This window comes from Anneissia japonica, unplaced genomic scaffold, assembly GCF_011630105.1.
Source record: "Anneissia japonica isolate Jap-2015-1 unplaced genomic scaffold, ASM1163010v1 scaffold65_len388318_cov190, whole genome shotgun sequence".
Taxonomy (NCBI): Eukaryota; Metazoa; Echinodermata; class Crinoidea; order Comatulida; family Comatulidae; genus Anneissia; species Anneissia japonica.
Genome location: NW_022729881.1, coordinates 356,938 through 372,475, shown reverse-complemented (window position 1 = coordinate 372,475; position 15,538 = coordinate 356,938). Strand labels below are relative to the sequence as shown.

Here is a 15,538-nt window from a genome sequence, read left to right as displayed (position 1 = left end):
GCGCCAGTAAAAGAATAACCAGTATCACCCAAGGACGAAGAGATAGTGAAGCTCATCAAAGCTCAGTCCGAGATGATGCAAACTCTGACGAAGCAAATGTCTGTGGGCAAAACAGAAAACCGACCTTCTATTAAGACACCAGGTCTTCCAGCGCCATGCTGGGATGGAGCCCCAAGAAACTTCCAATCTTGGCATGTTAGGATTAGCCAATATTTTGAATCTGCTGGAATAAACAAAGACAGAGAACAGCTAATGGAACAGCCAAAACCACATTGCAGACTGCTGTTCCGTAGATGGCGAGAATGGAGTCTGGGCTCGACTGAAAAAGAAAGGTGCCAACTTCTGCTATTGTTAGAGATGTCATACTGGGCTTACAATCACTCAGACAAATGAAGTCTTCCACTGCCAGAGAGATGCGACCTGTTCTAGATGGACTTACTGACTTTAGCAGACAAATGAAAGAATTAGGCAAAGAACACGAATTGTCATCTTCTGTTCTTGTAGAATTAGCAAGTCAAAAGGTCGATGCCGACCTAATGTTTGAGTACATGCGCCAAATCAAGGATGATGAACCAACCATGTCTACTTTAATCCCATTTCTAAGGCGTGAAACTGAAACACGAGAACGTAGAGAACAACCGCATGTGTTTTGTGACGTCACAAGCAAGAACACATCCACTCATCACATTAGTAGCCAGGCATCTGTACTCAACGGCGGTTTCATACGCACTATATTGGGACAATAAGTGTTTTCAACGTGCCTTTCATATATTTACGCACCGCAAGCCTCGAACGAACACACTCATGTCGCGATTGGGATCGTGCGAGCCTAGCGGAACTGCTTTTTTTGGTACATAGTAGAATTGTGCTAAAAATAATATATGAGTATAATATCCCCCCATTCATGTTCTGTTTGTCAAATTATTATATCCGCTACTAAACAAATTTTTTGCAATGCATGAATTTATATAAAAATCATGAATTTTAACAAGAAAAATAAGGCCGGTCTACAGTAAAAATGTAAACAAACAACGCCACTCCGTAAATGTTAATATCGCTAAACATGGTCGTTTTACAAAATTGTGCAATTTTTCTGGATGTTAGCGTTGGTCGCCAATGAACAATCAGTGTCTGTTCTTGTATATTGTGAAATATTGGCCTGACAACTTCTTCCGATTTTTAAAAATTTTCGATTGAAAACAGCAAATATTTTGGCTTTACTAGGCGTTCTTGACAACTCCACGGGCTCATACGCGCAATTTTACGCATTGTTTATACATGCGCTAGGCCTAGATTGAGGCCTAGATTTTATTGGGGTTTTGGATAGGCTTTGCTTCATTAATGTTGTTAAATGTTAAAAGTATAATTGTATAATATATATATTATTTTTATTCAGCTAATATATGATAAATACAGGTTGCATTGAATAACATTTTATATTTTGATGGCAATAAATAGGATGGCTCTAAAATAAAGAAAATTAAAAATATAAATAAATGTAAACAATGATCCAATATTCATCTGTGAAAATAGCCAGTATCATTTACAATCATCATTCTTCTTACATCTCAGTTTACAAATAGACACAAACATTATGTTCTACATGTTATATTTTTAATGAACAAAATAAACCTTCAAAAAATACAAGAATCCAAATTAAACCGAAAGGTCCACTGATTAATCTCAGATACAGATAGAATAATACATACTCAAAGTTTAGGGATTCAATACTTTGATATTAATTATGTCATCATCAGGAATCCAAATTTAAGGTATGCAATCAGGTTAATACTGACAGTTATTTTTGTACAAATTGCTATTGCACTTTATAAGTAGAAAATTCAATATATTCACACTACATTATAGTACTGCACAAAAAAAAATATGTTATTGCGCTTTGTGTTAAGTGCAGTAATTAGTGTGTTAATTTTTTTTCATAAAAAGGGTATGGGGTTTTAAACAATCTGTTCTCAATAGTAAGTTGATTCAGAGAAAATATAAATTTCCCATCATCTGAAAGTCCCAGGTCTCTTCAAAAATACAAACAAGAATGCTAAACAAAACTGTCTGTAACAGCAGGGATGCAGAGACAAAATGACGAGTTCATCTGTTTCCATGTAGCTTGCATATCGATTAAAACCGGATAGATGTAAACATATCTCACCATAGTATCTGATGTTCATCATGCGTCGTAACAATTAAAGAAGCTGAAAAGATAAATATAAATATATTTTAATTAGGCAATACATAACAATATAATTCATTCTAGGCAATGGAAAGTAAAATATTTCAAGTGTTAATTATATTGTGCACTCACTTTTCCCTTGGTTTCGATGTGGTACAAATGGCATAACAGTATTATTATTATTATTATTATTATTATTATTATTATTATTATTATTATTATTATTATTTCATAATAGCTTGGGAATACAAGTACATTAACATTCCAAAACATAAAAATAATAAACACCATACATTGAAAAAAGGGGACAACATTTAAAAATGGACAGCCAAGTTAATGCTTAGGAAGACTAGCGCTTGCTACTAGTAAAGGTCTCCCAACAATATAACCAAAACGGATATCAATGAAAATACAACATTTGATATACTGTATTTAAGAACATACGATGTGATTTATAAAGCATTATTGTGATGATACATAATTAAAAAAAAAAAAAAAAAAAAAAAAACATTGTACAGAAGTAGAATAATTTGTATTATTTAAAATGCCTTAATATCTGTCTTAGTATCATTTTTTTCTGCTGCTCTCCATGAACACCATCCAGCTGCTCTTTCCTTTATGTTCAAATTGATTATCTTCATGATGTATTTTGTCAGCTCGCTTGTATCTTGTTTAAAATTAAAAATAAAAAGTTATTCCATTTTTTTTTCATTTCATTAATAATAATAATAATAATAATAATCAAATATTTTTGGAAATTTTAAAATTACAAGATAAATGTTTTTATAAAACTTGGGGTCTGAATAATCCTAAAAATATGTCTATATGTCTAGACTATGCCTAGCGTAGGCCTATTTCACGTGAGAGCATACCGCGTATACTTAAAATATAAATACCCTCCGGGCCAAACATTGTTTACTTTCACCTAAGCCCAGGCGGCAGCCTACCCTCTTGCCTGTGTTATTTATTACGCCATAAACGTCTAAAAGGTAGACATGCTAGGCCTGCCTAGGGTAAACATGTGTATTTTAAAGGCCAAACACGGTCATTTTTAAACTTAAATAAAATTTTTACCGGAACAGTTGTCGGAGAGATTTTCTAGAAAATAATGCAGAAGTCAAATAATAATAACATGGAGCAAGTTGCAATGTTTCAAAAATTTGCAAAAATTATTTATAGCCATGTAAACTTTACATGCCAGATTTTCTTAAGTTTTGGGTGAAAAACATCGAATAAATTCAAATACGCACACGTAAAATCAGGAGCCATGACATCGTACCTATGTTATACTACAGAACTGTTTAGCATGTCTTCTTTGATAATATCATGAATATTCATTATTTTTTTTTATTTTAAAGCTGTTGGTTGGTCATTTAAAAACCCATATGTGGAGAATAATGAAAATATCGCTTCCGCGTTAGCGCCCCCAACTACGAGTATATCTAAAATGTATAATAGTGACCAAAAGAGGGCTCACTACTTATTGTCTATATTGAAACCGCCGCACAGTGGGCCAGAATTGTTTCAAAGTGTGCCAAAAGTCAATACTCATAAGAAAATACTGATTATGTTCATGTTAAGACTGTTTAAGGGGTTTTCAAACCTGTTGATTCAATTAAACTATTTTTAAATACGTATGACGTCATCAAATTACTGTTTTTTGATTGGATGAGTAAAATATTCATTGTAATACCTAGGCAGATTCATATTACCTTGGTTATTAGAGCATATAAGGGTTTTCTAACCTGTAGATTTCAACGCAAGCATATTTAAATACGGTATGTATGACATCATTAAAGTATTTTTTTTATTGGACGACGTAAAATTTAAGATCTAGACAGAATAACTTGCCAGAGCTCAGTATGACACGAATAAGGGTTTCTAGACCGGCAAATTCAAATTAGAACATTTTACACTTTATGTGACATTATTAAAATACATTTCTTCAAAGAAAAGGGTGGGAGGTAGAGTGTTAAGAAGACACCTGCAGTACCCCCTTTAGATGAGTCCGCGTCCACCCCATTAGTCAGCCCTCACCAGTGAAAATAAGCACAAAAGATCACGGTCAAACAGACTGAATTTACCTAATATCGCTATAATTTGCTTGAGCAATAATTGTTGTATTTGAATAGATGCTAAATAAATAAATTAAAAAAAAGAAATTAAATGAGCGGTTCCCAATTCATCGGGCATTTACCCCCATCCCATCACTCACCTTGGGATGCCCTTATCATCTCCAGAGGCAATTTGGCTTCAGATTTAGGATGGAGTCAAAATGTTTTTTAAAAAAAATTTAAAAAAATAAAAACAGAAGAGAAAGTCTCGGATAAAAAATTATTCCTAGAATAATTGACCTCAAAATAAAAGGGCGTCGAGGTCCTCCCCGGAAAAATGTTGTTACCTAAATGGCGAGAAATGAGATTTCCCGACTTTTGAGGTGTATTTTAATGACATTTAAGTTTTATAAAGTTCAAGATTTTCCCTCCCTTGAAAACAGTCATGTCAACTTTGTCATTCTTATTACAGTAAACAGGCCTATGTGTGTATAAAAAAAAGAGTAGTTGCATACGTAGGCCTATTTTGTTTTCCATGAACCGATGAACCCCAAATAGGACGGTGGTGGGAAAATGTTGATTCCTATATGTCGGAAAACGGGTTTTCTCAACTTCTGAAATTTTGGTTTCCCTCTCTTGAAGTTTTTTAATGAATCGATAAAACCTAAAGAGGAACCGGGGGAGAGGCGCGGAATCATGTTAGCCCTGGAAAATTTTGATTCCTAGATTGCGGGAGGTGAGCTTTTCAGACTTCTGAAGTATCTTTTAATGACCTTTAATAAAAACAAAATCAAGGTTTACCCTATTGAAAACGGTCAGGTAAATTTTCTGATTTTTAATACAGTAAAGAGGCCTATTGTGTGTGTAGAGGTATAAATATGATTTTTTTCTTTTCTTTTTTTTTGAAACAGGGTCATCCCACATCAAAATTTTGATAGAGCATTTCCGACATTTAATTGTCCAATTGTAACACAAAATTCAATAATCAGCTTACAGGTCCTGGAAAAGTACCGTAAGTCTAGAATTATTTTTTAAATATTTATTTATTTAATGTTTTTGTCCAAGGGGTTGTGGTCCCTGACCCCCTCCAGATCCACCAATGATCTCCCTCCCCGATTCACTCCTAGATATGACACTGGAAATCGAGTGTACTTGTTTTTACATTTGGCACCCAATGGCTGCAGAAATGATTTTATCGTATACCTTAATTTAAAAACGGCGCTTCTGTGGGAGGGGGGGGGTGGGGTATATTAAATCGCTTGCTAAATGCAGGGTGGCAGATATTGGCAGCTAAACTTGGCATCAACGTAAAGCTTAGACTCTGCCTGAAATGTTGATATCAAAATCATGACGAAAATCTTCGGCAATTCTAACTTTTAGGTTGGTTTTATGAAAAAAATGTTTTTAAGCGTTTTTGGCTCATATTTAGTGTCTTTTATTCTAAAAATATACCAATAATGTCATTTTTTATTTTACTATCTAATTTAGTTAACAATAGGTAAATACTGCAAGAAGTATCAAGTTGACTGCTTTCATCTAAGTAAAGTCATAGGGAGTTTTTCAAAACTGTCAATTTTATCATTTTACGAGTAAAATACAACTTTTTCATGTTTACATAGTTATATCACACTATGAAAATTCACTAAATATGAAATTATTGGTGGATTAATATAATTTAGGATGTTCTCGACATCAAACAACCTTTAAAAGTTGAAGTTGTCACATTACCTATTTTCGACTTTTGGCACACTTTGAATTGATTCTGGCCCACTGTGCGCCGTGACTCCTGCCAGACAAAAAGCGTTGCGTGACATGTCAGTTATTTCACCACCGAATGATTGCCTGTCCCCCTTATAACACAAATGGAGCATCTTCTCAAGTCTTGTCTGATAGTAATACACATCAGGTAGTACAGTTCACTCAGGCGGGAGCTAATAGCTTGCAGCACCCCATGATGCATCTGCAAGCCAATTATAACCCTGCTGTTGACAACTCCATAGGGAATTTGTGTTCGATGCCAGCAACCATTAAACATCGTCGCTACTCGCCAACTACGTTCGTAGAACTACAGGACAAAGAAGGAATTTGGCACAAGGTCGTAGCATTTTTTGATAGTGGGCCGACACAACTCTCATACGAGCAAACACTGCCGAACGCTTGGGACTAGAAGGAGATCCATTTACCTTTACATACGGTGTGGCTGGGGGAGGCACCGTCCAAGAGAACAGCTCTCGATATTCGGTCAGAATTCGATCTTTACATGAAAAAACAATATATAAGATGGTAGCGATCAGTGTCAACAAGCCGGCACATAAAAGCGCATCTGTAGGATAGGAGCTATTCAATGAGTATCCCTACCTTGCAGCTGCACAGGATTTCATGCCTACTGAAGAAGCAGAAATTGACCTGTTGATTGGCTATGATTACCAAGATCTCACAACACCGTACCAAACTGTAAAATCACCTACAAATGCTGAATCAGCGCCTACTGCCGCTAAAAGTGCTCTCGGATGGACGATGTTTGGGGAAAACGTCCCAAGACTGGTTCCAATTACTTCACCACGTGTACAGAACCGTATATTTATGGATGATCTTGAACGTTTCTATACTTCTGATGTCATTGGCGTCAAGCCTACAACAATTTTTTCATGTACAGACAGTGAGATAGCTTAAGCCAAATTTATTAAACACTGCAGAGAAAATATCAAAGTAAATAAAGCTGGACGCATGACTGTGAAAATGCCATGAAAGGACGGGTTTCCCGAGGTACTTGAGTGTAACAGAATACAAGCGGAAACCAGAATGAAAAACCAAGAATCCAGACTAATTAAAAATTCCAAAATCGGCGAATATAATACAGAAATTCAGAAGTTAATTGACAACGGATTTGTTCGTGAGCTCACAAATGAGGATAACATGAACACAGGATGGTATCTCCAACATTTTGCCGTCTATCAACCGCACAAGACAACCAAAATTAGAATCGTGTGGAACTCTGCAGCAAAGTTCAATGGACTTTGCCTAAACGATGGATTTCACAAAGGTCCTGACTATTTGAAATCACTTGTGAAATGCTTCCTCCACTAGAGAAAAGATAGTGTGGGCATAGCCGGTGATATCAGAAAAATGTTCAATCAAATTGAACTCTTAGCACATGATCAAATGTTTCATCGTTTTACTTGGCGTTTTGGTAATACCTCAGGACCTGTTAGGTATTTCCAATGGCTACGATTCGGTGATAAGCCAGCACCGGACATTACCATGATGACTGTCCGTCTACTTGCCGAGGCTGCGACAAGTACTTAACCTGAGGGTGCTCTTCGAATTAAAGATCGTATGTACATGGACGATATAACAGACTCATTTGCAGAACCAAGAACCGCCATCGATATGATGGACCAAGTGGATCGTATCTTGGAGAGTGGATCATTCAAAATCAAAGAATGGCATTCTAATCATCCACTAGTAGACCGCTGCCCTGATCAACAAAGCACGCGCATCTTAGGCCACTACTGGAATAAGTCTGATGACCTAGTGTGTATTCAACTCGACAGATTTGACGAAGAGTTGAATCAATTGACTAAAAGAAAAGTTGCCAGCCTGGTTGCGAAATTATGGGATCCAACTGGTATTTTGTCCCAGTAAGTATTCGGTACAGGATAGGAATCCAGGAAATGTGGGCATCTAAACTCGATTGGGATGATACGATGGGAGTCAAGCGGACCGAAGAATGGAGAAGTCATGTACAGGAGATGAATCAACTTATAGGATTTGAGATGCCACGACGACTTCGACCTTAGGGTGCAATAGGCAGTCCACAGTTACACGGTTTTAGTGATGCCAGCGGAGCTGCACTGGGATCAGTGATCTGGCTAAGATGGGATACCCAAAATGGAGTAGTGTTGACTTTCGCTATTGCTAAGGCGCTCGTTGCACCGCTGAAACAATGATCTATACCGATACTTGAGCTAACTGCCGCTGTAGTCATGGCGCGACTTGCTACTGTTGTACTAGAAGTAATCAGTAGCGTCAGTTTCAGTCAATTCTGTCATGGGTGAGGTCACCAGCAAGAACATTTAAGGCATTCGTTTCTGCACGGGTTCAGGAGATTCAGGATGTTCTTATTTTCTGATGAACTTAGATACGTTCCGTCGAATCTCAACCCAGCCGATGCGCTAACTAAGCCGATGCTGCCGAGTGAACTGCAAGAGTGGATCCGTGGTCCTGAATTTCTTCGCCAAAATAGAGAGAGTTGGCCTTGCTGTGAACCTGATTACGACACTGAGGCTAAACGTCGTATAGTGAAGGAGTTTGCACCCGATGCCCTTCGAAAAATTAATTGCGTTTCCACCTTACAAGAGACATTTGAAGAACGTCTGTGTTCATCGACTTCGGATTGGAATCTTCTTTTTCGCCGTATCGCCTATTGTCGCCGTTTCCTTATCAAGAAGGAATGTAGACCTAAATCTTTTGCTTTAACACTAGTTGAGATACAACAAGCGGAGCACGCATTATTTTATGTAAGCCAAAGTTTCTGGGCGGAAAATGAAACTGATGTTTTGACTACCAGAAAATTTAATCCAAAAATCGATAGAAAGGCCTTAGTCCGAGTTGAAGGAAGGCTCCGGAAACTCAAAATTCCAGAAGAACAAAAATGTCCTGTTCTTCTTCGCAGAGGTTCACTCCTCGCACATCTTTTAAGCCATCACATACACAGGAGCTGTGGCCATCAAGGTTATAGAGTAGCGGTTGCGTACGCATTTAAACAGGGGATATACATCTTGGGAGGAGCTAAACTATTTAAAGAAGTAGCCGCAGAGTGCTTGTACTGCCGAACCAGACGCAGATATTTACTGACTCAGCAAATGGGAGAACGCAAGGTCGACAGTGAAAGGATCAAATGTTGTAAAAGAAAGACCAATACACAAAATGTGCTTGACAGCTACAGTAGGAGAACTGGAACATGCTTTTCATTCTAATGAGGACACTGAAAAGAACTTTAATATTTATTTAATCTATAGATTGTTTGAAATCCCGTGTTTTCCGTGGTTCATGTTCACTCCCCACTAGGCGGGAGTATTACGAGATTTCTTATTATTTTGTGCGCATGTTGCGCTCCATAAGATCAAAGAGTATTGATAAGATAAACAAGGCAGACAGAAGTCAGTCAGTACGTAGGCTAGCCTACAGTGTGTTAGGTGCTAAACAATATTTATAAATTAGTACTTTACCTCTGCGACGCCGTTTCACTCATTTATTATTCGTCTCCGGACATATTTTGACATTGGAAGACTCCGTGAGTTACTGTGTTTATTTGAGTTTTATGTTGTTATTGTTTTAAAGAAGTTTATTAAGTTAACCTAGGCCTAGGCCCAGAATGAGAAGAGATGATCGTTGCCTGGAGGCGACGTGCGGTTGATATGAAGAAGTATGGTGCGCCTCTGATGACAAAATTATTGAGGCGATACTTTGCTGTTGCGCTTTCATTGATTATTGTACCAGAAACAATAATTGAAACGTTGATTTGTTATCTTTGTAGGCCATAATGTTAACGTGGCAGCTTTGAATTGTAGTATTGCTTAATTGCTTTTTATTTAATAGTTGTTTATTTGTTTTGTTGTAGACTTTACCGTCATCGTAATAAAGGTCAAAGTTGTCTTAATACAGTGTCTTCGTCTGTTGTCCGGATTACCCATCAACAACTGCATTATTTAATGGAGGCTTCAGCAAACAAACCCAACAACTGTATTGCTCAATTGATGCTTGGACCAACCAACAACTACATTACTCAATGGTATTTTAAAGTGACTAACAACTGTATTACACGAAAAGATAGTATAATACATACTCTTAGTATCGAAATGCACGCCATCGTGTCGGGATTCAATATTTCGACATTAATTATGTCATCGTCAGGAATGAATGTATTACACAGTAAATGCTTTAAGAATCCAACAACTGTATTTTTCAATGGGTGCTTGAACCAACTAACAATTTTCGTTATTAATGGGTACTTCATCAAACCAACACAACAACTGTATTGTTGAATTGTTATATTCAGTGGATGTTAGAAGCAACCAACAACTGTATTGTTCATTGAATGCTAGAACCAACTAACAACTGCATTACTCAATGAATACTTGAACCAATCAACAACTGTATTATTGAATGGATGCCTGAAACAACCAACAGTTGTATTAATTTTTGAATGCTTGGATCAACCAACAACTGTATTACTCAGTAAATTCTTTAACCAACCAACAACTGTATTATTCAAGGAGTGCTTGAACCAAGCAACAACTCTCTAATCCAGTCGATGCTTCATCAAACTAACCCAATAAATGTATTCTTCAATGGATGCTTGGACCAACCAACAACTGCATTATTCAATGGATATTAAACCAAGCAACAACTGTATTACACAGTAAATGCTTCAACAAACCAACAACTGTATTATTCAATGAGCGCTTGAACTAACCAACAAATGTCTTATTCAGTAAGATGATTCCGCAAACCAACCCAACAACTGTATTATTAAATTAATGCTTGGACCCACCAACAACTGTATTATTCAATTAATGCTAGAACCAACTAAGAACTGCATTACTCAATGGGTGCTTGAACCAACAAACCAACAACTGTATTACTCAATGAATACTTGAATTAATCAACAACTCTGTTATTGAATGGATGCCTGAACCAAACAACAGTTGTATTAATTTTTGAATGCTTGGATCAAACAACAAATGTATTATTTAATGGATGTTTTAACCAACCAACAACTAAATTTCTACTATTCTACTCAACTACTACACATGGCATAAATACACTATACCCTCTACTTACAACATCATCAACCAACTAGTAAACCAATTACTGCATTAACCTGTGACTGCATAAAACAAAAATTCCAATACTACTAAATGATCCAACCATTAATGATATTTAGTTTTTAGTACCGGATGATGATGTGGGTTTATTTATTTACAGCTCAAAAAATATACAGACAGTACTGCAACAAGCAAGCCTAGGACAAAAATTGTATTAATATAGGATTGTATAATGCAACATTTTTCAAAACTACTAAATGATCTAACCATTAATACTGATCTTTAGTTTTTACTACAGGATGAAGTTCTTCACCATGTCTTAATTGTCCTAATACTCCTCAGGTGCAAATGGTTTACAAGACCTATGACAAATGTAAGTGCCTAAAATGATGCCCTACTACTACACATAGCATAACTAATTTACACTATACCCTATACTAATAAAATACTGTAGTACACCAATTACTGCATTAATCAGTGATTGCATAAAACAACAATTCCAATACAACTAAATGATATGACCATTACTGATCTTTAGTATTAGTACAGGTTGTAGTTCTTCATTATGTCATTATGTTATCTATTATGCTCTCCAAGTTCAACTGGTTTCCAAGATGCCACTAGCTGTGACAAATCCTACCATGCTACCCTATTACTAACACATGACACAATTAATCACACTAGTACCATCTACTTGCTAAATCATCAACTCTGCATTAATTAATGGATCAATGAAACAAGCAACCAACCGTTCTCTTATATTCAGTGGATGCTTGAACCAACCGACACCTCTATTATTCACTGGATGCTTGAACCAACCAACTACTGTAACGTTTAATGGATGCTTGAACCAACTAGAACCAACCAAGAAGTGTATTACTCAGTGGATGTTTGAACCAACATACCACTGTATTATTCATTGGATGGTTGAACTAAACAAGAACCTGTAATGTTGAATGGGTGTTCGAACCAACCAACAACAACTGTATTACTCAGTGGATGCTTGGACCAACTAACAACTCCTGGGGCGGATGGTCCAATCGCTCCCCCTAAATTGTATTAAGAAAAATAATTGTTAATATGATTTGCCGGTAAGATTTTTTATATGAGTGTGCAATGTCAAACCACCTACAGGTCCATAATCTCAAATGTTTGCGCCTTAACCCCCAACCCTTCATCCACCTCAGAACTATATTACTCAACGGTAATTGCTTGAACCAACCAACAACTGTATTATTCACAAGGCAGAAATGAGTTTCTATGTCTTGTCTGTTTTCCTCTTATTTGGATAATTTTGCCTGATCACTGTAGGTTATACTGCTGTACTGTTCAGAGAATGTGTTTTATCATTAACAATTCCTCTAAAGTCCCGATAGAATCCCGATCAAAATCTAGATCAGGATCCCGTTAAACCGGGAATCCCGACCAAAAATCCCGATAAAAAATCCCGATCTAAATCTAGATCGGGATCCAGATAAACCGGGAATCCCGACCAAAAATCCCGCCGGGATCCCAAATAAAAATCCCGATAGAATCCCGGTCGCGATCTCTATCGGGATCCCGTTAAATCGGGAATCCCGACCATCGGGAATACCTCTAGTAGCTGACATATCTGAATAAACTAAAGATAAAACCATTCATACACTGATCAAAGCTATCTACAAAAACAAAGAAAGCTCTTTTGACACTTTAAGCCCATTAATTGTTAAGCAGTGGGTGTGTCTACGAATAGCAAACACCTATTTAAACAATAGGATAGACCAGTTTTGGGAACTGTCAATTATAGGCCTATTATTAGAATATAGGTCCTAGATAGGCCTATCCTTACATTTAATATTACAGGCCATCAATTATCATTTCAAGTTAATTAGTTAATGTTTATCGTATTAATTACAGTTTGGATTATTGTAGTTTGTATGCCTACATCTGCTATAGAAAATACTACATTATTATGTGCTGTAAATACAATTATTTGTTCGTAGGCCTAAGATTGTCTCTAATACACATCTAGATGTGTATAAGAGACAGTCCATAGTGATCAGGGTCGTAATTTCGAAAGTAAAATCATTCAAGAATTATGTAAATTATATAACATCAAGAAGAGTCATACTACTGCTTATCACCCAGAAGGAAATGGCCAGTGCGAGCGCTTCAACAGAACCTTACATGATCGGTTGCGTACTTTACCACCAGAAAAGAAACGGAACTGTCTCTTATACTCATCTAGATGTGAATAAGAGACAGGTCATCGCTTATGCAAGTAGAAGTTTGAAACCAAACGAAAGAAACATGCAAAATTATTCAAGCATGAAATTAGAACTATTGGCTTTGAAATGGGCTATTTGCCAGAAGTTTCGTGACATCTTGATAGGTGCACAATTCGAAGTGTTTACAGATAACAACCCGCTCAGCTACCTGCAGTCATCTGCTAAGTTAGGTGCGACGGAGATGAGGTGGACAGCAGAATTAGCCCAGTTTAACTTTACGGTTAAGTATCGAGCTGGAAAAAGTAATTCAAATGCTGATGCATTGAGTCGGAAATTGGACCATGGGACCGAACCTTGGACGACTGGGTTATTTGCCAATTGACACAATACAGTGACTGTCTCTTATACACATCTAGATGTGTGATATCCCTTACCATGGATTAGTAGAATTACCTGTTACTGTTTTGGGCCATGTTTTTGGGCCGTTAGGATTTTTAGTGGTTCGTGAGCCAACAAATCCCATTGTTAGGGCTAGGAAGTTGGACGTACCAGTTCTTTTGGGTTCCAACGTGTTAAGAGATATTCGAGCCTCTTTGGAAAAGCTGTATGGTGCGAACTACAATGAAAAATTGTCCAAGTTTGCTGGTTCTAATTTACTATCTGCATTGCAGATGTACCCAACCTATATAGATACAAGAACAGTTAGAGTTGCTGGTCACCAAGCCATTCTTCTACCAGCTAGAACATTATCGTTAGTAGAAGGTTCCTGCCGGTCAAACACTTCAGGTTGTATGAAATACGCACTCTTAGAACGACACACCAGTCAAGTAGCAGATTTACCGAATGGTGTTGGAATTGGAGCTGCACTCGTGAGTGTAAATGAGAATGGCAAGATTCCAATGCAGGTTGCAAATTTTAGTGATCAAGATATATATATTCAGCCCAAAACACCTATTGGAGTTTTGAAGCCAGCAGATATGGTGCATGATCCGCAATCAAGTGTAGAACTTGACGGGCTAATGACGAAGATGGATGTAGGATATCTTGACCAGAGTCAAAGAAGTAGGTTGAGAGAGGTTATTCATAAACACCAATGCACATTCAGTAAAAATGAAGACGATATAGGTTATTGTGATCTTGTTGCACATAAAATCCACACAACTGATAATCAGCCCCTCAAAATTCCATATCGACGGATCCCGCCCCATCACTGGGAGGAAGTGAATTTGCAGAAATGGTTAGATAGTGGTGTCATCAGAGAAAGTTCCAGTCCGTATGCAGCACCCATAGTCTTAGTGCGAAAGAAAGACGGTAGTTTGCGTATTTGTGTTGATTATCGAGCTTTAAATGCGGAAACTTACAAGGATGCTTACCCACTCCCAAGAATAGAGGAAGCACTACAATCTTTAAAGGGAGCAAGGTTTTTCTGTAGCTTGGACTTGGCGCATGGGTACCATCAGTTACCAGTTGCCGAAGAAGACAAGGAGAAAACTGCTTTCCGGTCTGGAACAGGAGGGTTTTATGAGTTCAACAGAATGCCGTTTGGGTTGTGCAACGCCCCAGCCACGTTTATGCGGGTAATGGATAGAGCTTTTAATGACATGAACTTCCAATCTTTACTTGTTTATTTGGATGACATCCTAATTTTTGGTTCCACATTTGAAGAAACATTAAAGAGGCTGGATGCTGTTCTCGGTCGTTTGAGTAACTTAAATCTTAAGGTGAAACCAGAAAAATGTCAGTTATTCGGAACAAAAGTTCGATACCTTGGTCATGTCGTCTGTAAGGAAGGTGCGTCTCCGGATAATGAAAAGATACGAGCAGTTTGTGATTGGAAGCGGCCTACAACAGAACGTGATCTTCGAGCATTTCTTGGGCTTACCGGATATTACCGGAGGTTTGTAAGAGGGTACGCACAGTTGGCATCACCATTACATGATCTACTAAAAACCCCTATGGTGAATGGTACTCAGACTAGAAAGAAGAGTCGACCTAATCCATTACGTAGCATTGTGGGAAATTGGACAACAGAGTGTGAGAATGCTTTCCAAACCCTTAAGGAAAAACTGACTACAGCACCTGTGTTGGGATACCCAGATTTTCAAAAACCATTTATTCTTGAGACGGATGCTAGTCATCAGGGACTTGGGGCTATCTTGTCACAAATGCAGGGAAAGAATAAGGTTGTCATCGCTTATGCAAGTAGAAGTTTGAAACCAAACGAAAGAAACATGCAAAATTATTCAAGCATGAAATTAGAAC

At 37.4% G+C, this 15,538-nt stretch overlaps 2 protein-coding genes across 2 annotated transcripts in view; one reads left to right on the top strand and one right to left on the bottom strand.

The window, feature by feature from the left end:
• Positions 1-1,927: 1,927 nt before the first annotated feature.
• LOC117114748 (dermatan-sulfate epimerase-like protein) overlaps positions 1,928-15,538 on the bottom strand; it is a 61,366-nt gene continuing 47,755 nt past the window's right edge. Inside the window, exon 4 of the mRNA XM_033258439.1 lies at positions 1,928-2,207. Coding sequence (XP_033114330.1) covers positions 2,161-2,207 — 47 coding nt within the window. The 3' untranslated portion in view covers positions 1,928-2,160. The remainder of the gene's footprint in view (positions 2,208-15,538) is intronic.
• LOC117114749 lies at positions 8,276-11,803 on the top strand. Its single transcript, XM_033258440.1, has 2 exons — positions 8,276-10,987; positions 11,356-11,803. Exon 1 carries the CDS (start codon positions 8,355-8,357, stop codon positions 9,216-9,218), a length of 864 nt encoding a protein of 287 aa, XP_033114331.1. The 5' UTR covers positions 8,276-8,354; the 3' UTR covers positions 9,219-10,987; positions 11,356-11,803.